This window comes from Lissotriton helveticus, chromosome 9 (assembly GCF_964261635.1).
Source record: "Lissotriton helveticus chromosome 9, aLisHel1.1, whole genome shotgun sequence".
Taxonomy (NCBI): Eukaryota; Metazoa; Chordata; class Amphibia; order Caudata; family Salamandridae; genus Lissotriton; species Lissotriton helveticus.
Window position 1 is genome coordinate 1,050,812,132 of NC_136070.1, and position 20,932 is coordinate 1,050,833,063.

The 20,932-nt window shown below is 40.4% G+C and overlaps 1 protein-coding gene across 1 annotated transcript in view; it reads left to right on the top strand.

The window, feature by feature from the left end:
* Positions 1-10,264, top strand: part of SLC6A11 (solute carrier family 6 member 11) — a 763,151-nt gene extending 752,887 nt beyond the window's left edge. The window contains exon 15 of the mRNA XM_078661403.1: positions 400-10,264. Coding sequence (XP_078517529.1) covers positions 400-552 — 153 coding nt within the window. The 3' untranslated portion in view covers positions 553-10,264. The remainder of the gene's footprint in view (positions 1-399) is intronic.
* Positions 10,265-20,932: the final 10,668 nt, after the last annotated feature.

Here is a 20,932-nt window from a genome sequence, read left to right on the forward strand (position 1 = left end):
CTTGGTGGTGAAATACTCAGACCAAGTTTCGCAAACACACTGGAGACTCTGTACTATGTTGGTACTTTCCTAATTCCATAATATTTTGGGGAACACCAGAAGCTAGATATCTCAACGGTTTCAATTTCCCTAATCCAACTCATCACTTTTCACATCTTTCTTTCTTTAGATTAAGTTGTTTGTGTTGTTGACACTCTCCTGAGATTAGGCACCACTTCTCTAATATGTTATACAGGTTTACGTTTCCAGACACTGCTACAGAATAGTTCTAATAGAATGCTATCAACATTTGACCAAGGTAGATTAGAAACGCTTTACGGTGGGTGATTAATGATCATTGTGACTTTACATGTGATCAATAAGGAATGTTTCTAAATCTATTTTAATCACAATTGACAGAAATTAAAGAAACTGATACAGCCAAGCCCAGACCTGAAGATGAGAGGAAAAGTTGCGACAGGAACATGTACCAGTACAGTGAACGACTGCGAGGCTAAACTGAGAGGTGACGGAAACATATCGGCCATCACAGAAAAGGAGACACACTTCTGAAAGAAGCGCCATTTCTTTTTTTATGTAAAATATAAACGAGACACCACTTAATTTTAGAAGCTCGCTTGTTTTGCACAAACGTATTAACACGTTAATTTTAAAGTGAACATTGTATACATGTTTAAAGTGTTTTTTTAATTATTATGTAAGTAACTGCTTATAGAACTTTATTGTATGGTATTTTCAAGTGTTGACTTCTTGGAATATTGTGACATTGGTACATGTTTTCTAGGACCTTTAGAAAAACACTGTTTGTATAATGTGCTGTAAAACTTTTATACTTGGGATTTTTTGGAAGGCATTGTGTTGTATAGATCTGTTTCTAATATGTAAACATTCCAGACCATTATCGCTTCTAATGTATGTTTATGAAGAGAGCTATAATGTCCTTTTCATATCCTTAAGGTGGTATTCACAAAGCTGTGACTGTAATATATTTCTGTATCATGCACTGGATGTTGTCTTATCATACAGATCAGTTGACCTTTCCACTATACTCAGAGACTGATAGTTCAGCAGCTATTTTCATGCCTAGGAAACAAAACACAGTTTGAATATATTCTGAAACGTTAGGAAATTCCTTCAAAGGAAAACGTTAGCTTTTAACATATGCGTATGCAAATGGTCACAGTAATAGCATAATGGACACACACCTCTACAGGTTAATTTCTATCAAATGGGGCCATGTTTTAGAAAGATGCATGGCATTGATTTGTAGCTGACCCCAGCAGAAGGTGTATCATGCACAAACCAGTGTTATATAGCCTAATAATTAAAGAGCATTAGCAACACCAGTTGTTCCGGATTCAATTCGACCTAAAACATAAAAAACTTGTTGCAGTGAAAAAAACAAAGCAAAAAACTATTAAAGTATACAATCCATTTTTAAGATGAAGAATTTATTGTGTGATGCTTTAGTTTATTTTTAGATATAAAATACTCCGTAACAGACTTTGATGTAATCAAGCCATAGGAGGCGGAATGATACACAAAACAGCTAATAGCATGAAGTGAGATACAAATATACTTCTCTGGGCAGAGCCAAAGCACACTCTGTGTATGTTTGAAAGTATTAGTAGCAATAGGTAATTCAGAAAGCAAGCCAGACCTAAAAACAGCACCGTCTCCTGTATCAGTTCAAAGTATTGTCAATGTATATGATGTGGAGTACAGAATAGTACATCTATACTTATACTTACCTTGACAATGTGGTGATAGTAGATATTCTGCACATGATATTGTAACAGAAAAATAATGTAAAGTTCAATATTGTTTGTGGATCTTCCCATTCCTTTGGGAAGATATCTTCAGAGCCCTCATCAAGGGTTAGGGTGAATGGTGCCTTTGCATATTTAGTGACAGCATAGCACTGGCTTCACTGTCACTATCAATTCAGGGACTTTCTCATGTGCATTTGAACGAGAACAGGGACCCCTTCTGCCTACGGAAAGGCAGATGACATTAAATAAATGTTTTCCACTTTACCTTGGCACACATTTTGCATGCCCGCAGGACCTTTGGCACATTATTTCACTAAGATGGAGTATGCTCATGGACAAAATAAATTCCCTCTTCTGCTTGATTGTGCGCATGCAAAAGATATTTAATAAGTGGACAGTTATGGCTAATTCCATAAAACAAAAATTGGTGCAGAACTCCACAAATGTCCAAAAAGGCTAATTGTGCTCCTGGTTTATTTCATTATCATGGCCTAAGGACTCACTGTTCTCGTTTTTCATGCAAATATGAGCAACTCGTCATTACCTTTCCGTATTATTGCCCTATGCCAAATTTATGAAAAATTGATAACGCTAAGCCATTTGTGAGCAACCATCCTTTCAATGTTCCTCCTCAAATGTTTCCATGTACACCTGCTCTCCCCATCTGCCTCATCACTGCCCACAGGTTCGCTCAGAAATGCTTAGAACGTGGTCAAACAACAATATACGTTGCCCACATTTTAAGCCCAGTAATTGGCAAAGCTAATACCAGCATCCTGTGGAAGATGCTAATGAAGTTAATGAAGTTACCTCCGATGTTTCCTCTCATTATTTCCCGAGAGACTTGGACTGATGAAAAACGAGGAATTACCAGCTAATTGGACCCGTAATTGCAGAGTGGGCCGTCATGGCCCAACCACAAATCTCCATTAAGTCCCCACACCTGAAGTTTAGCATCACGCAATATCATTAGTTCTGTTGGTGCGCTATTAACACACCTGTATTGGGGGACCTCATAATGAGTTCCTTAGTGTACCCCCATACAATCAAAAGAGAATATAATGGCATAATTGCTGATTCTTAAGCTGTTTAATTTGTGTTGAAGTCGTAAACGCCTGCCTAAAGATGAGGGGTGTGGTGTCATCTTAATGAATACTCTTTATTTTGGGGGTTCGGCCTAATATGTTGTTAGGTTGCTGTCACCTCGCTTTCATTATCTTCAAGTTGAGGCGTACATTTTGTTGAAGGCAATGGATTTTCATCCCAAAACAGGCCATGCAGAAACAGTGTTTTGCTATCTAATCTATAAAATCACAGACCATTTTAAACTTAGTTTGTCAAGCAGACATTTTAGGTTCCAAGCAAGGGACGTTTGTGGTTTTGGAAGTTTTTCAGACGTCAGATTTTGTATCATCTGCGTAAACATGCTCAGATTTTTTATACAAATTTTCTACCACTGCAGTTATGTACTTTTTTACATACAGTCATCTGTAAAACACTTTTAGTTTAGTAGCCAGTGCACAAGACGTCGATGCCACCAAGCAGCAAATGAATAATTTAAAGGATAGGATGCACTACTTTTGTGCACGTTTCTCACATCTTTGCTTTCAAATTGGGCAGGTCTTAACTTTAGCAAGGAGAGTAGAAAGTTATTTTCCATTACATGCATCTCCTTGACCCTGTTATGGCTGCAGATTTCGGCACCATATCGTAGCAGCAGTAGATTTATTGTTTAGTTCATTAAAACTTTCAACAATTTTGACATAATAAAACATATTATTACAGCTAATTTCATAATTAAAAAGAACGCAATGAATATATCATAAAAAGCATTACTCGGCACCATATAGAGATTTGTTTACCACCTTTGCCGACATACTTGTAGAGTTACACTTTTTGGTTCACTATAAAACCTTCAGTTTGAACACAAGACTGCAAAGGAGGTTTGTTTATGTGTAATAGTAGCGTGTTCTTCATAAGTGAGTAAATCAAGTTTCTTGTGTAAGTAAATATCTAAGTAATCAATGTTACTCTCGCAAGATACACCCTATGCACTGACGATTTCCATATATGAGAGGACACACTTGATGGTCATGACTTTCATTTCTAAAATTGTAATAATCAGCCTCTTCCTCCTACAAGCACTTACAACATTATCAAGAAACCTGTGCTCCAAACCCTCGCTCAATGATAGTAGCTTCTGCGTAGAGGAGAATGGGCATTTTTGTGCTAAGCACTTTTGGAGAATCACAGTTGGAGTTCTCCATAAATGCCACAACATCATTTAGGAAAAAGTAAAATAACAGAGAGTCACTGCACAGCTTTGACAAACGTCTGATCAATAACAAAACTATCAGTGCATTTTCCAGATTGCCCATAGTGACACAGACCATTGTTGTCATGTGAAGGCCTTAAATAGCTGTTAATAGAGACTGATTGACTCCAGTGGTTGTAGTGTGTTCAAAGGTTTATGCCTAATGACCAAACTGATAGTTGTTTTAAACCAACAGAGGTCAGATATAGGGGGACTTGTTTTATCAACATATTTTATTTAAAGAATATGTGGGCTCTCGTCAAATGTACCTAACACTCTTCTAAAACCAGCTCGGGCATCTCAATGGATATCCTCTGTGTTTACCCAACCCTGTAAATGGTTGAGCAATACTTGGCCCACTGAGTCCAAAACGGAAATTGGTCTTTAATTGGCTGGTCAATCCCAGCTCCCTTTTTATATAGCAGGACTATAATGCTGATTGCCAAGATGTATGAGTAAAATGTCATGCTAATGTGCCATTATGAGACTTAACTAGAATCCCTGTTCATCAATTGAGGTTTCTCTGATAAAAAATCTCAGTGATTAAATCTGATCCCACTTGACTTTCGGCGAAGTAATAGGTCTCACCAGCTTAAGGAATAGTATAACCATCCTACTATTAGAGTCTGCATTCAACATGGTGTTAATAATGGAAGGCTTCTGTACATCGCTGTTATCAGAATATAGTTATTTAATATGAGTTTGGCAATTTCCAATATATTTTCTGCTTGTTTAATACAAACTAAAGCATATTATTTGTAGTAGGGAATTATATAAAACATCATAATTTCACATCAAATTTTAATATTTACGCAATTGGAAAGAGGATGTATTCAAATTACTCAATTTTTCAATTCTGAATAAGGCTCTAAGTTTAAGGCGTATGATCAAACAAAGAGGAAAATATATTTACATCATAGGGCATATCATACATGTGGACTTGTGTGATCCACAGTTGTTAATTTTTAGCAATTATATTGTTGAAAGAGCATACATTTCACTCCAATTTGTTCTGAGTTAGTGCATGAACCGTAGACAGCTTTGCTTGGAAATAGAAACACACCCACAATTTATTAAATAATACCTATTTATGGATACATATTTATTTGTCAAAATCTAGATCACTCACTTAGATATGCTTATAAGCAATCCCTGTCTTACAGATTCTCTCACAATCTGTCTTGTCTACATTTATCCTAGTTTTAAGATCTTTCTATGATGTGTACTGGTTTAATACTGTTATGCTCCAGTTTGTAGCAGCTAAATGGTGCACAAAGGTGTCCCTTGTTTCTTATATTTCTGTAGTTGTTCTGAGGTTCAGCTCCCTCAGTTACTCTTTGCATGACAGAGGGCAATCCACATTTACATGTGATGGACAAGACCTATAAATTCAACTTTTTATGTTGTCCAATTGAGGAAAACACAATTAGCTTTCAGTAATTGTTTCTTCATTAGAAGGTCACTATATTCATATATTTGATCAGCCTCAGACAGTGGTCATAAACACATTAAACAATAAAGGAGATTAAAAGAAGCCTACAAGCACTGTAACTGAAAGTGGATGAAAGGTAGGTATTTTTTAATAACTGTATATCATTGTTTTCATCAGTTAAAATATCAAGAATAGGAATATAGTGATACACTAATATCGTGGACAACATATTGAGGAACGAAATGGCAATAGGTGTATATAGGGGAGATATAGATAAACTGTTCTTAACTCCACATTTATGTACCTTTAAGATATACATATAGTCAAGGTACATCTACGTGGAATTAGGTAAGGTCCCACAATGTTTTCTTCTCGGTATTCAGCAGACACACCCTTCGAGTGTATGTAACAGAAGACTAGCACCTGACAATGTGAAGAGGAATTCATGACAAAGCAATAGGACTATGTGACTCACAGCACAGGTTGAGGGGAATTTGGAAAGTTGAACTACCCTTAAACAATAAACAAAGGCTCATTCAAATACTCCAATGTGGGTTTGCTTTGAATTAGAGAATAGACTTAAGAGCTGTCTACTAGAAAGATAGTGAATTTAGGTAAAACTGCATTTGTCAGTAATCATATATATATCCAGAATAATAGGAAGGACAAGGGTAAAAGACAAGTCAAAAGGCTTTTTAGATTTTTATACAATGGCAATACATAGCATATTCATGATTGTTCATGCCTTTCTTACATATCTCTATACTTTTGAAGTAAATGTATTGAATTGACTGTCAAAAATTGTTAATGAAACATACACAAGTATTTACTGTTCATAAATCACTGTGAAGCAAATACATGTATTTGCACACAATACTTTGTAGATAAAAACTTTTTTTCGTTTTAGTATGCTGTACTTAATAATAATAAGTCATTTATTAGGAGCACAGCTACCCCAACGGGGTGTCCCGGCGCTATAGCAGACAGAAAGCGAGGCAGATGGGCGACTGTGTCAAATGCTGCCATTATGGCTTTTGTTCCCTCTGCCAGGCATTCCTAAGTATCGTCATTCCATATCCAAATAAATAAAATACATATAATCCATGTGGAATGAATACACCATTAACAGTTCCAAGTGCAAAGGAATGGCCAATCCAGACTGCTTGATAAATAATATACAATTCCAAATCTGCTTAGAAGAAAGAAACAATGGGCCTTATTTATGAAAAGTGACGCATCGCTGCGTGAAAACAGTGATGCGTCACTTTTCACTGTGCTCTCTCTGCGACATGATTGATGCGTCATATTTATAATATGACGCATCATGACGCAAGGAGTTACAGATACGTCAGTATTTCTGACGTATCTGTAAGCGCAAAAGTCACGCATTGCTGGGGTGTGTCACAAAAGTGACGCAACTCCAGCAATGCGTCCTTTCACATGGGGAAAGCCCCATGTGAAAGGGCTTGCGTCAGTCTTACGCCTGCTGTGAGGCAGGCGCAAGATTTTGACGCAACAGCGTCCTAAAAGTGACGCAGTGAAATCTCATAGATTTCACTGCGTCACTATTACGAGGCTTTTTGCGTGTGAACGCCCCCTTTGCATACATTATACCTGACGAAGGTATAATGTAGCGCAGGGGTTTACAAAGTGACGCATCTGCTTAGATGCGTCACTTTGTAAATAGTGCGCATCAGGAGGCAAGTTTTACGCCACCGACGCGTCACAAAAAGTGACGCATCGGAAGCGCAAAACTCACGCAAGGCCTCATAAATGAGGCCCAATGAGTTAACTTGGTAAACAGAACAACAACGTTAATCCACTAATTAATTAAGATGATCCTTTTAATAGTGGTGGTGGCACTATCAGCACTAGCTCTTGGTTATTAGATCAAGCATGTAGAGGCAGAAACTGGAGGATACAGGACCAGATGCTTTCAGTAGCTGCCGCTAAGAAACAAATCACATGAACTTCAAATAAAGTGGTGCAGTACCACATGTAGTCAAACACCAGTGAATCATAGAGTACTACAGCACTGAATGTAAAAAACAGAACTGTAAGTGTTGTCTTGATCTTTTGACAAAGACTAGGTACTGCCATAATTGTAACATCTTTCACATTTGTTATTAATCAGAACAGTTTGCACATATTCTCATATTTTTTGTCATATGTATGTTTATTTTGAATGTCATGTTTTTGTATTTGTTGTTGGAGCATTTCCAACCATTTCTGTTGCTATATCTTGGACTTTATTAGCCAGGCAATGGATATGTATATTACAGCATTTCTTCTTTGGTTGTCTTGTTTTCATTTGCTAGAAACATTTGGCTAATATATCTTTATTACATCCAGTAGTGGGTGTATTCTTTCCTCATAAGCATGTGTTGTTTTCGCTGCAGTCACTATTTTAAGAATGTTTGTGGCAGAGGAGCATAGGTATTTTCGCATAGTTGCACGTTTCTATAGATGAAGAGTCTTGTCCATCATACTGTTTGATAGCTGTATTACCAGAGGCTGTATGTTATACGGAAGTAAGCATGGGGTGCAATATGTGTTTGCACCTATTTGTTAATGCCCATGTGGCACCTCCTTTTTACACAAGAGGCTGCAGATGTTTGTGAGGCCCTTTTTTCAATATCATTCGAATTAGTGCTCATTTTGTGACCAGAAAGTAGTGCAAGTAGAACGTCTTTATGAAGTTGTCTTTTGGGGTGGTGTACAAGGCATTAGGGACCCCATATTAATTACTCAGCTGCCTGGCACAGTCATACACTGCTCCTGCCTGTTGATGAGTTCAGCTCCTACAGTTGACTCATGAAAGTCCCCCTGCTACAAAAGATAGATCTGTGGTCTGCAACCACTTGTACATCTAGCAATGCTGTGCTGTCCCAAGTACAGGCGTGTGGTTGCACCTGAGGTGGGGCCAGCACATATATATTTTTGTACCATGGGCATGGTTCCTGTCTGGGACAGGCCCACCTGATCAGGGTGCACCCAGTGTGGACCAGGATAAAGTGCTGTGGTAATGTAATACATGCTCAGGTGTCTAGGAGATCGCAGTTCACCCGTATTTTGAGTTTTATAAGCAGAGCTACGGGGGTGGCATACAAATTTGTTTTTGCATGTATAATCTTTTTCGGGATCACTCTGTTTATTTGAACATGGTCAGTGTATTGCAAATGTCTTTTCTAATATAAGCTAGAGCATTTGCAACAAAGAGCCTTGCTCTTTCACACTTGTGTAGGGAAACTTAAGGGGGTCCCCCTACAAGGTATGGGGTAGGGCCTCCTCTGGACTAAATCTGGAGCTCTCCTGCCAGAGTACTGTGCTGATGGGGCCCCCTGGAGCTTGGCGCTCCCCGCACTGCGGGTGCTGTGGGAGCCTGTGTTACACCACTGCTCTTACAGTCATTGGTGTGCAGGCCTATCGGAAGTCTTGCCGGGTCTGGGTCAATAACTTTATGCAAGGCCCAACTTCTTCCATTTATGCCAGGACTTAACACCTGTGTCTAAGTAAAAAAACGCACTTCACCATCCCGCCCCTCATTGAAAATTGAAACACTACAGCTAACATGGATAATTTAATTTGAAAATCCATGTCCCACTCTCACAAACTTTTACATCTGCATAATTCAATCAAAAATAATAATGATATATAATTAGGAATGTATTAACAATTGTGAAATAATAATATGACAGGTTAAATGCATTAAATGAAGATATGTGCACAGTATTTGTAAATATGTTTTATTATACACTTTATATATGTTTTTGCATTCATCAGACTCTCCTAGTTATGTACACAGAGGTTATTTTGTGGTACCATGAAGGAACATTATTCTTAGCAATAACATATATGACAATTTTATATTTCAAAGTTAGTAAGTAACACACCTTGAATATATGTTGTTCAAATACATATGCCTACTGTGGCCCTAATCTTACAATTCTGCATGTTGCAAATTAACTATTAAGTCAACTTCTTAAAAATGAAATTTTCGAGGTTATCCATTTTTTTGCTCTTCTTGCATTATTCAGAAATAACAATTGTATTATCAATTTCTGAGTGATATACTCCCTCAAAAATGACTATAGGCACCATGTAAAGCAAAGTCCCTATGCTGCTGCTACGAACTCTTTCACAAATAGCTTTATTCACATATATGTGGTAAGGCATGGTCTAAACCATTACTCTGTGTTACTAATGTCTAAAGTGTTGTGCTTGTAAATGTGCAAATTCAATATCTGACTTATTTAACACTTTAATGATTTTTTAAGAACATTTTTGTGCAAATTTCCTACTAGTATTTGTTTACCTTTTTGGAGACAAAATGTGAAAATAAAATCATGTAATTGTGATGACTTTTTGATATGTAGTGGAAAAAATTGCCGTTTTCGAAATATGTGATGTATAATTTAAATTAAATTGGGCCTATCTGTACTGTTTAAGTCCATAGGCAGAGGGGGAGGGAAGGATAGCCCATGTTCAAAGAACAATGCAGTAATTCACTTATTCATTTTTAATTACTAGTATTGGAAGCTATAATCTAATGTGTGCACTTGTCTAATGAGATGGGGAACTGTGCACACAATTCTGCCACGGATGATTCGATCTTTATGTCTTTTTTGTATATGCCACATAAACCACCAACAAATCTACACGTTTATTCAACAGAAGGTGTAAGGCCTTGTGCCTCAGAATTGAAAAAGCATCAATTATTGACAATAAAGGTATGCTACATATCAACCAGCCTTTGTTTTGTTTGCATTTGCTATTTCATGTTTTTTCAGGTTGAATTTAGAATACCAAGAAACAAACACTGAGCCCAGAGAATGAGGAAATAAATACATTAGATATGTATGCTAGAGAGCTTGTAGAAGGTTGCACAAATCAAAACTCTAGAGGGTATGAGTTTGTTCTGTTTTTTAGTGTTGTGATTTCATGTTATTCAGTGCTGTTTTTAGCCTTTGAAGCACAGCCTTACAATCCTCTGGAACTCAACCTCAGTGCTAAACAGTCTGCTGATGACAATCATAATGAAGTGGACTCAAAAAAATCAGGACTGGATTTGGTATATCAAATGGCCTTATAAAAGAGGAAAATAAATGATAAATGGAAAGGGTTCAAAGTAAACATTTATGCATTGTAAACTGAATGCCAATATAGAATATGTGATCAAGATGTTCATAGACATAATAACTCTTCAGAAAGGATGTTTGGACACTACCACAATTACAAAGCTTATTGACAACACACCTAATAAAATTCAAGAATTGCTCTTTAAACAAGAGAGAGAGTTCTCAGATTCAGAGGGCCATTGTGAAATACTAGCTAAATGTAATATTCCCAAGTTAAATATCCCTTTCTACACTCACTACTCCAATTGCAGTAGCAGATCAATCCAGGGATCAGTTGGAAGACATAGGAAGTTCATTTTCTGAAACCTTCTGAAGAGAAAAGCTCAATGTTCCAACGCAGATTGATCGGTGTAGTGGATTCAGAGAGTTTTCATTTAAGCAGAACCATGTTTCAGGTTGCTAGGCAGCTTCTCCACAACATTCCTCGTCACATGTTCCTGTACCATGCTTTGTGTCCATGGCATAGTGAGAAATGATGTTCAGGGTGACCTGGGCTCCTCGAAATCCAGTCACACATATCACTAACACCATTAGCTAATATTTATTTTTATTTTTATTTATTTTGAAAGTTTTATATAGCGCGAACAAGATCTTTGTAGATATCAGAGCGCTTTACAAAAACAGGGAGTAAGGAAACAAGGGAGTGATTAACAGACTTTTGAGCAAAGAATAGTAGTAGGTAAAAAATGAATAGCAAAATAGGGTCGGTACCTAGCTAAAACCAATGATACAAATCGACAATCAGACAAACGAATAGTGCAGATAGGTGCAGAGTCTCAAATAGTTCCAAAGTACAAGTTCAGGTGAATTTAGTCATGAGGATAGCTTTTACTTCTTTCTTAAAAAATGTAGTGGAGGATATAAGTCTGGTTTCTGGAGGGAGTGAGTTCCAGATCCTGGGTGCCATTCCTGAAAAGGAGCGTTTATATGTTTTTTCCTTCCGGAATCTACGAGGTTTCAGAAGGAGATTCTTAGTACTTCTAGTGGTTCTTGAGCCACCAGATATTGTCAGCTTCTGAGTGAGGTAGCCGGGTGAGTTGTGGTGTACAGCTCTGTGTGTCATGCAGGCAATTTTCAGATGTATTCTGGCTTCAAAAGGTAGCCAGTTCAAGGGTTTTAGGTCAGGGGAAATATGTGAGTGTTTTTTTGATCCAGTGATGAGTCTCGCTGCAGCGTTCAAAGAGGCTCTCAGGGGTGCAGTTGTAGATAGAGGGAGTCCGCAAAGGGCGACGCTACCGTAGTCTAAGCGAGGAATGACTATGGCTTGTACTGCAGTTTGGAAGTCCTTGGCTGGGAGGAAGGGTTTAAGTTTCCTTAGGGTATTGATTTGGAAATTAGCTCCCTTAGTTGCCTTGCTGATATGCTGCTGCATGTTGAGATTGGCGTCAAGTGTAATGCCTAAGGATTTCGCTGAGTCCACGATGGTAGGTTGGACATTGAGTGCAGTTAGGTGCTTAAGCCAAGTTTGCGTGGTGGATATTTTCGCGGGAGGAGAGATCAGAAGGAACCCAGTTTTCAGAGCATTGAGTTTGAGGTGGTTATCGGCAAGCCATGATTGGGTGTTTCTGAGCGTTGAGTTCAGAAGTTTGATGTCTTTGGGGGATTGTAATTTGAGATATAGTTGGGTGTCGTCGGCATACATGTGGAAGTGTACATTAGATGCTTGTAACAAGGTGGTGAGAGGTTCCATGACTAGATTGAACAATGTTGGGGATAGAGAAGATCCTTGTGGGACGCCTAATGTTACAGGCACTGGTGGGGACATCAAGTTGTTGCTCTTGAATTTCTGAGACCGGTTATGCAGAAAGGAGGTGAACCACTCGAGAACAGACCCAGATAGACCCATTCTGGTGTTTAACAGCTCAAGTAAGTTCTCGTGTTTAACTGTGTCAAATGCTGAGGAGAGATCAAGAAGGATGAGGAGGCAGGTAACGTTTTGATCTAGGATTTGGAGTGTGTCATCAATTATGCGTGTCATAGCAGTTTCAGTACTGTGCCCTGCTCGGAAGCCTGATTGATGAGGGTTGAGGAGGTCAAACTGATCAATGTGTTTGTCAATTGGAGTTGTACGCATTTTTCCAACAGTTTTGCAAGGGTGGGAATATTGGTAATAGGACGGTAATTGTTTAGGTCAGTAGGGTCAGCTGTTGGTTTCTTGAGTATTGGTGTGACTTGTCCAATTTTGAGGGAGTCTGGGATGAGTCCTTGTTGAAGTGAACTGTTAATAATTTTGGTCCAGAGTGGGAGGAGTAATGGGATGAAGTCCTTTACAGCGTTGGCAGGAAGGGGGTCTGTGAGGTGATTAGAGGGTTTCAATGTGCTGAGCAGTTTGACAATTGTTTCTTCTGAGTACGTGTCAAAGGATGACCAAGCAGCATTGTTTTTTGGTTCAGTGGGTGTTATGCTGTGGGGGTTGGCGTAAAGGCTTACGTCATTGCGGAGATCGCTCCTTATGTTATCAGTCTTTAGATTAAAGAAAGCAGAGAAGTCTTCACAGGATGGTATATCACCTATTGTGCTATGTGAATGTTGGGGTTGTTCCTTGGATTGTGTTTTGATGAGATCAAACAGTTTTCTTGGCCGTTTTTTTGCTGGGCGAGCTGGAGGCTAAAGAAATCTGATTTGGTGCGCTTGATTTTCCAGAAGTAGGCGTTTCTCTTTTTCTTCAGAGTTTTAAGGTGCTGTGCCGAAGGGGCTGATCTCCAGGTGCGCTCTGCCATTCGCATGGCTCGTCTATCTTCGTTGAGTCTACCATCGTACCATGGGTTGGAGTTCTTAGTGGAGACTCTTTTCAATTGCAAGGGGGCGGCCTCATTGATTATTGAGGTCATAGAGTTGAGGTAGTGGTCGGTCAAAGATTGAACGTCAAGAGGGCCGGTAGGGGGAAGGAGGAGATTGCAGCTGTGGGAAGGTAAAGAGTTTGGGTTGAGTTTCTTCAGGTCCCTTTTCCAGACCTTGGATTTGGTGGTTTGAACTGGGTTAAGTTTAACTTTTTCATTGATGAAGAATGTGATAATGTGGCGATCAGGAGCGGAAGCAGGGTTAGATTGACCCAAGCTGGGTAGAGTTCTCTTTGGAGATGTTAAGGTCAAGGATAGAGCCTTTATCGTGGGTCGGGCTGTTGCAGATTTGGGTGAGGTCAAGAGCGTTGAGGTAGTTTTTGAGACTATTTACCAATGCGTCATTGTGATCGTTCCAATGGAGATTGAAGTCACCAAGGAAAATTTGAGTGTTTTGCCGTCCGGAATAGGTTGAGATTGTTTCCATGAGTTGTTGGGTGAAGATGAGGTTGTCCCCCAGGTGGGTGGTAGATGACGTGTAGAGAGCAGACAGGTTTGCTCTCGCTGATGACATCGAGGCAGATGTATTCGCAGAAGGTAACTGGGGGGGAGGTGACTCTAGTAACTGAGAGGTTGCTCCTATAAATACATGCGATTCCACCGCCTGTCTTGCTGGACCTGTTAAGTCTGATGATGAGGTAGTTGGGTGGAACTAGAATATCCATGATAGGTGTAGAAGATTCAGTTAACCAGGTTTCAGTCAGAATGGTTAGATCAAGGTCCAGTGTTTTGATGAGATCAGCGATGTCGGAGGAGTGTCTAGGGGCCGACCTGCAGTTGAGAAGTATGCATTTGAGCCTGGGGGTGTAGAGGGTGGTAGAGGGTTCTAGAGTGAGGGGGACTTTTTTAAGGTTATTTGGGAAGGAGCCTCTGTTTTTGTTTTGTGTGGAGTGCCTAAGGGGGTTAGAGTAAATCGTGGGGATGGAAAGGTGTGTGGTGGCTAAGTGGTTTTGGGGAACTGGGTCATATGAGCGGAGGAGGGTGCGTATGTCGTGGTCCGAAAGTGGATTGATGGTGCGTCGGGAGCGGTTGGTGGGATTGCGAGCGGGGATTGAGGTCCAGTGTGGGGAGTTTTGTGTGAGAGGGTGAGTAGGATGGGTGGGGGATTTGTTAGGGGGGAGTGGTGGTGGGTAGGGGGTGTCTGGATTGTGTGAGGAGTAGCTCTTTGAGGGTGTGGAGATCTTCTTTGACTTGGAGGAGGGTGGACATAATCATGTGCAGCGTGGGATTGGGAAAGGGGTTGGGTATGGGCACTAAAGGTGAGTAAGTGTCTAGGTTACTGTAGTGGGAGGGGAGGGGTGTGGTGTTATTGCAGGGGTTGGTGATTTTAGTGGGTGGGTTGTTGTTCGGAAGGATAGGGAGGTTGGGGGGAAGGGTGTCGTTGAGTTAAGGTTAGGGAGGAGGTTAGTGGTATAGGTGAGGGTGTTGGTGGTAGGAGGGGTAGGAAAGTTGGGGGGGAGTGGTGTGAGAGGATTAGTATGGGGGTTGGTGTTATTGGGCCGGGAGTAAGTGGTAGGAGGGGGAGGGAAGTTGAGGGATGAATGTAGGCTGGGGGTTGTGGGGGTGCAGGTGAGGTAGTCAGGACTGAGAGTGGGGGGGGATAGGTTGAGGGATGAGTGAGGGCTAGGAGTGTCCAGGATGCAGGTGAGGTAGTGGGGACTGAGAATGGGGGGGGAGAAGTTGATGGATGGGTGAGGGCTAGGGGTGGTGGGGGTGCAGGTGAGGTAGTGGGGACTGGGAATGGGGGGAGATGGGATGGGAGAAGGTCTTGTTGTGGGGAGGGGGAGTGCAGTTAAGGAAGGTGGGGTGTTCTGAGAGTAGTTGGAAGTGGGAGGGGAGGGTTATGTTGGGAGGTAGAGTGGGTGGGGGTGGGGAGGATGTAAGAAGAGGAGTGATCTACGCCTGTGATTGAGGGATGTGAGGTGATTGTAGCGGGTGGGTGATGGAGTAGTGTACTCGGGGGAGGGGGGAGGTGTGTGTTAGTGGTAGGAGGCGCTGTGGAGTCAAGGTTGTTAGGATTGGAGGCCAGATGGATTGGAGTCTGAGGGTTGGAGATATAGTCTTTGAAAGTGGGGAACAGGTTGTCGAATAGGTCAAGGTTCCTGTCTGTGGATTGAATTAAGATAATGCCATTGTTGTAGATGGTGATGGTTGCTCTAGCTGGGAAGAGTTGGGATAGTGTGGTGGACAGTGTTAAGCCATGGGCGGATTTCCTGGTGGCGGAGATAGTGAGTAAGGTGAGGAATGCTTTTCTCCATTGTGCTCTACGTGTAGTGTATAATATGATATCGGTGCTCTTGGCTCCATTGTTTAGTGATAAGTAGGTGTCTACAAAGGGGGTTTCAGGGTGGGACTTCAGGAAGTTGTGTTTAAAATGTTTGGCGTTTTTTTTGGAGAGCTCGGGGGGTAATTAATTTTATATGTGTGCTTGCCCGTGGGTTCCATGTTGGGAGTAGAAGTGTAGGTAGGTGAAGGAGGTTGTGTGGGTAGGTGTAGAAAAGAGCTATGGTAAGTGCGAGTAAGGTGGTTAGTCTAAAAGTGGTCATGAAGGAGTAGAGGATGTGACTAGTTTAAAATGGCCGCTTCCTTAGGCATGGTAAAGTAAAGAGGATTGACTAGTCTAAGATGGCCGCCAAGTTGGGGAGATAGAGACAAGTATTGTAGTCCTTCTTTGATATTTTGTTTTGAGACCAGTTTCACTTTCTATTCCAGGACAGACCGAGGAAGTTCAGTTTCTAGCTTGCTGAATGGGGAGTCCTATGTCTATTTTGAGGAACACAGTGCCAGGCAAAGTTATAAGCTTTGTGAGGGTCTGGTAGAAATGGAGGCTGTTTGTTGTTGCAGATTTATGACCCCAGCAATTTTGGGCAACATATCTCAGAGGGGTAAATTGTTGAAAAACTGAAATTAAAAGTGGAGCAGAAACAATACCTTGCCATAGTCTTGTGCAACATGTGTGCTGGTGTTCTCGGCAGTTTATTACACTCGTCGTGGGAAACAACGTTGTGTGCAATGTCTTCTGGGACGATCTGCGAGTCTGCTCACGACGATCTCGGGAGCAGCAGGGGGGCTTCGTGAGCGCCGCGATGAGAAGAAGAAGACGATCAGGAGCGGAAGCATGAGCCGAGGGCAGATCTGTGTCGCACGCATCAGGATCATCGTTGCAGGCGGCGTGCAGCCGAGGGCCAAGACACCATCGTCGCCGATGGGAGCAGGGGCTGCCGTGTAACAACCGGCGGGAGCAGGGGTTGCCGTGTGATAGTCAGGTGGGCACGTCGGGTCAAGAGCCAACCCGCCTCGATAGCTGCCATCGTGTGTTGCTCCAGGACGCTCCGTGAGGCCCTGCGGAGCGCTGTGCAACAACCAGGGGGACAGGTCGGGAGCCCAACAGATGCCGCAAGTAATCCCAGATCGCTCCGTGAAGAAGAACTGTCCAGTCTGCCCCAGGGGTCCAAATCATCCGCTCAACTCGGGCAAACGGCGTGATCAATCCAGGGGTAGACAATGTCATCAGCAGACCGGTGGGGGTGACCTCAAACGAGCCAGACAACTCCGATGGCCAGATCAGCTCCCCAGCATGCACAAGCTCATCGATGTCCCACATCATTTAGAAGAGGGTGGGGAAGATTCCAGGCCATGGTCTCCCAGGTGAGAACAAAATCCTCAGCAGGGTCCAGCCATCCGTCGCGGTCTCCACTGGTGGGGGATCATTCCTCCAATGATCACAGCTTCTTGGGTGGCCGCGGGACTCTCAGCAGGCTCCAGACATCATTCAGTCAGGTAAGAGTACGATCCAGTTACTTGTGGTACGATCCAGTTACTTGTGGATGTGGAATTCTCCGAAACAATCGGTGCTAACAGGGATAAATCCACAGTGGAATCCCAAGCACTAGGAGCTCTTAACAAGAGCTCCTACCAGGCAGCCATCTTGATCTACTGATATTACACCTGTGCAAAGCCTATGCACAAAGGAAGATCCTGACACCATCCTCCAAGGTCCAGGAATCTAGCTTACAGGAGATGACAAAGATGGAACATATATAATAAGATTATTGGCATTTTTGAGGTACGGAAACACCTTCAAGGACATTTGAGCCATGTTACATTCAAGTTCTCGTGCTAGTGAGGAAAATGGAACTTGTGCATCAAGGTAAGAGCAGTGTTGTGTCTTCAGCATTCTATAGAATGTAACATCAGCTATGACAGCTAGAACAAAGTAGAATCTGAGGGCTCAGGACTTCTGAGTGGACAGCTGGTGGGAGTAGGCCAGCAAGGATGGAGCCAGGGCTGGTGCTAATAAAGGAAACATACTTTTGAATCTCCATTGTGTTGTCCTTCCTACAATTGATGATGAGCAGCAGCACAGTCAATGAACCCACAGCATCCACAAATCTTGCACACATCTTTTGCTTCATGTCAGAAGTGGACTGGTCAGATTGTGCATACTCCAATCTCGTTTGCCCTGGTGCTGTTTCACGCATTCCTAGACAACAGTATTATGACAAGAAGCCGATGTATTTTGAAGAAAAAGGATATTTATTGAAAATTTGTAAATATCATACTGTAGATATAAATATCATACTCCTGACAAAAGTGCCCAACCAAACGCTCCAACATTCCATTACATCATATAAATACCACACAAAGATTCTATGATGACATATCATGATGTAGGAGAACCTAAAAGGCACAGAAATCAGGAAATGCAAATGACTAGAAGAAAAGAGAACTACAAATATAATAGCACATACAAATGCTTACATATGTACAACATCTCACTTTTTTCAATGAGAAACAAATAATCCAATACAAGATTCTCAAAATGGTTAGGTAGTTTAACTATCGTTCCATAGGAATTCTGTCTTATATTTAGAGCTCCATTAATACTACGATTGTTGACATCTAAATTGCTGCTTTCATACTCTGTATTATGATCTATATTAGAATTTTTTAGAACAGAAGAACTCACAGCAAATAAATAATTTTCTTCATTACATGTACTGGTATTCAAACTATTTGGTATGAATGAAGTCTTTTCGTTTGCACAACTATTGAGAGTATTAACTTCAGTACTGAGATTACAACTAATAGAAACATGTACCTTACAGTCCATTGTACGTTCTTCCAACAGTCATCAAAAAGTACATCTCTGCTCACCAGGATTTTCTCCTGACCGGATTTTTACTTGACAGTATCACTTTGGTTCCACCATCTTTTTTTTCACCAAGAAAAACTGCCCCTTTAAAGACTTGACTTATCACAAAAGGTGAAGTGAATGTAAATTCACCGTTTTGTACCTTATAAGGTTTTTTAATTATGACCCAATCTCCTTTTTTTGTGTTTTGCTTTGTTACTGACATCATTATTATTTATCTTAGTTATTCTCTGTCTCTCAACAATATTCTGTTGTACTTTAGTCACTTTGTCATCAATTTCATTACATTCTGCGTTCTTTCTAAACCAATTACCAAATTTAGGTGTGAGAACAGTGTTACACAATCTTTCTCTCACTAGGTAAAATGGTGAATGCTTAGTAATATCATTTGTAGTATTGTTGTAACTGTTCACTTTTTTGCAGATAAACCCTTTAGCAGGCAACCGTGATGCTATGGCTAACTGTGCACCTTCCTTTAAGGATCTGTGTACATGTTCAACCTTTCCATTTGAAGATGGACTATATAATGGAGTTATTTCTTGCTTTATTCCAAGGTTTTTTTTTAAACTACTTTTGGTGGATACAAGTTGAGTCACATTGCCCGATACCAAAACGTAGGGCTGAACCTCTATTGGAAATACATATATTTTTAAATCAATTATTATTTCAGTGGTAATGATCTAAATGAAATCATAATGGATCAATTTCATTACATTCTGTGTTCTTTCTAAACCAATTACTAAATGTAGGTGTGAGAATAGTGTTACACAATCTTCCTCTCATTAAGTAAAATGATGAATGCTGAGTAATATCATTTGTAGTATTGTTGTAACTGTTCACTTTTATGCGGATAAACTCTTTAACAGGTAACTGTGATGCTATGGCTAACTGTACACCTCCTTTCAAGAATCTGTTTACACGTTCAACCATTACATTTGAAGATGGACTATATAAGGGAGTTATTTCTTGCTTTATTCCAAGATTTTTATAAACAACTGTCATTTTGTTGGATACAAGTTGAGTCACATTGTCTGATACCAAACCATTGGGCTGACCCTCTATTGAAAATATATATATATATATATATATATATATATATATATATATATATATATATATTTAGCCAAGTTTTGCAGATTAAGCACCACACGCACTCAGAAGACGTACAGCTAGTTGCGTTTATTTTCCAAAATAACGCTACGCGTTTCAACACCGAAGTGCCTTGCTCACACGTTAACCTCAATTCGTGAGGAACACATTTAAGTACAGACTTCCTGATAGGTAATGGTAAACATAAAAGAAGTACATACACGTCATGTTACAATGGCGGCCATTAATAAATGTCAATACTTCCGTGTGTCTCAATGTAAACACAGTGTAGTACATGGAAACTGTATGTACCTTTGTAGACAGGCTGGTCTATTGGTCATAATCTCTAAACATAAGTAAAATGAAAAGAAAACCACAATAATTTTAAGCAGTAATTGTAGAAATTAATGAGCAGTAAACCTCATTGCTCGTATGTGTCCGCCATTTTGGAACAGGGTATCACGATCACTTCCACGTAAGGAATGGACCCACCAGTAATCCAATACATAAAATAAGGAGAACACAAGTGGGAAACCGGGATGAAAGTACATGTAACAATGATTTTTCTTGATACAAATTCCCACAGAGAATTTCAAAATTATTTACTCGGTCTAGTGCCCGACAGCGATGACCCACCCATAATAAGTCTTAGGGTGAAAAAACCAGTCTCTACAAAAAAGGGTAAAGTAGAAATAAAAATTCTAGGTCTGTCACAAGTTGTTCCTACACAGAAAAAAGAGTGCAGGGTGCAATACAAGAAAAAGTTTTTTTGAGTCCCAATAGATAATTATCAAAAAAAGTGAAGGTGAGTATCTTATCTTAACGTGGTAAAGTATTTCTCTTCATAAGCTGGGAGCCTTGGGGGGTCAGTGCAGTGCTCAATTAATAAGTGACGTCCCTCAACTTGCTCCTGGAAGGAAAATTACAGAGAGTACAAAAATTATTAAAATGGTTTAAAAACATTCTAGAAACATAACACATTGCAAGGTTAACTCAATTATCATTTCTCCTTATGTAACCCACAAGGTGGACATTAAGTTACAGATTTAGCACTAGTACAGTTGGCATGAGAACAAAACAGACACTTTTAATCTATATGTAGATGGGTTGCAAGTTCTTCATCCCAGTTATGTCCCCCGGGGAATTTAGTTTCCAATTCTAATATCCATTTGGATTCTTTTTTCCTCAGAGC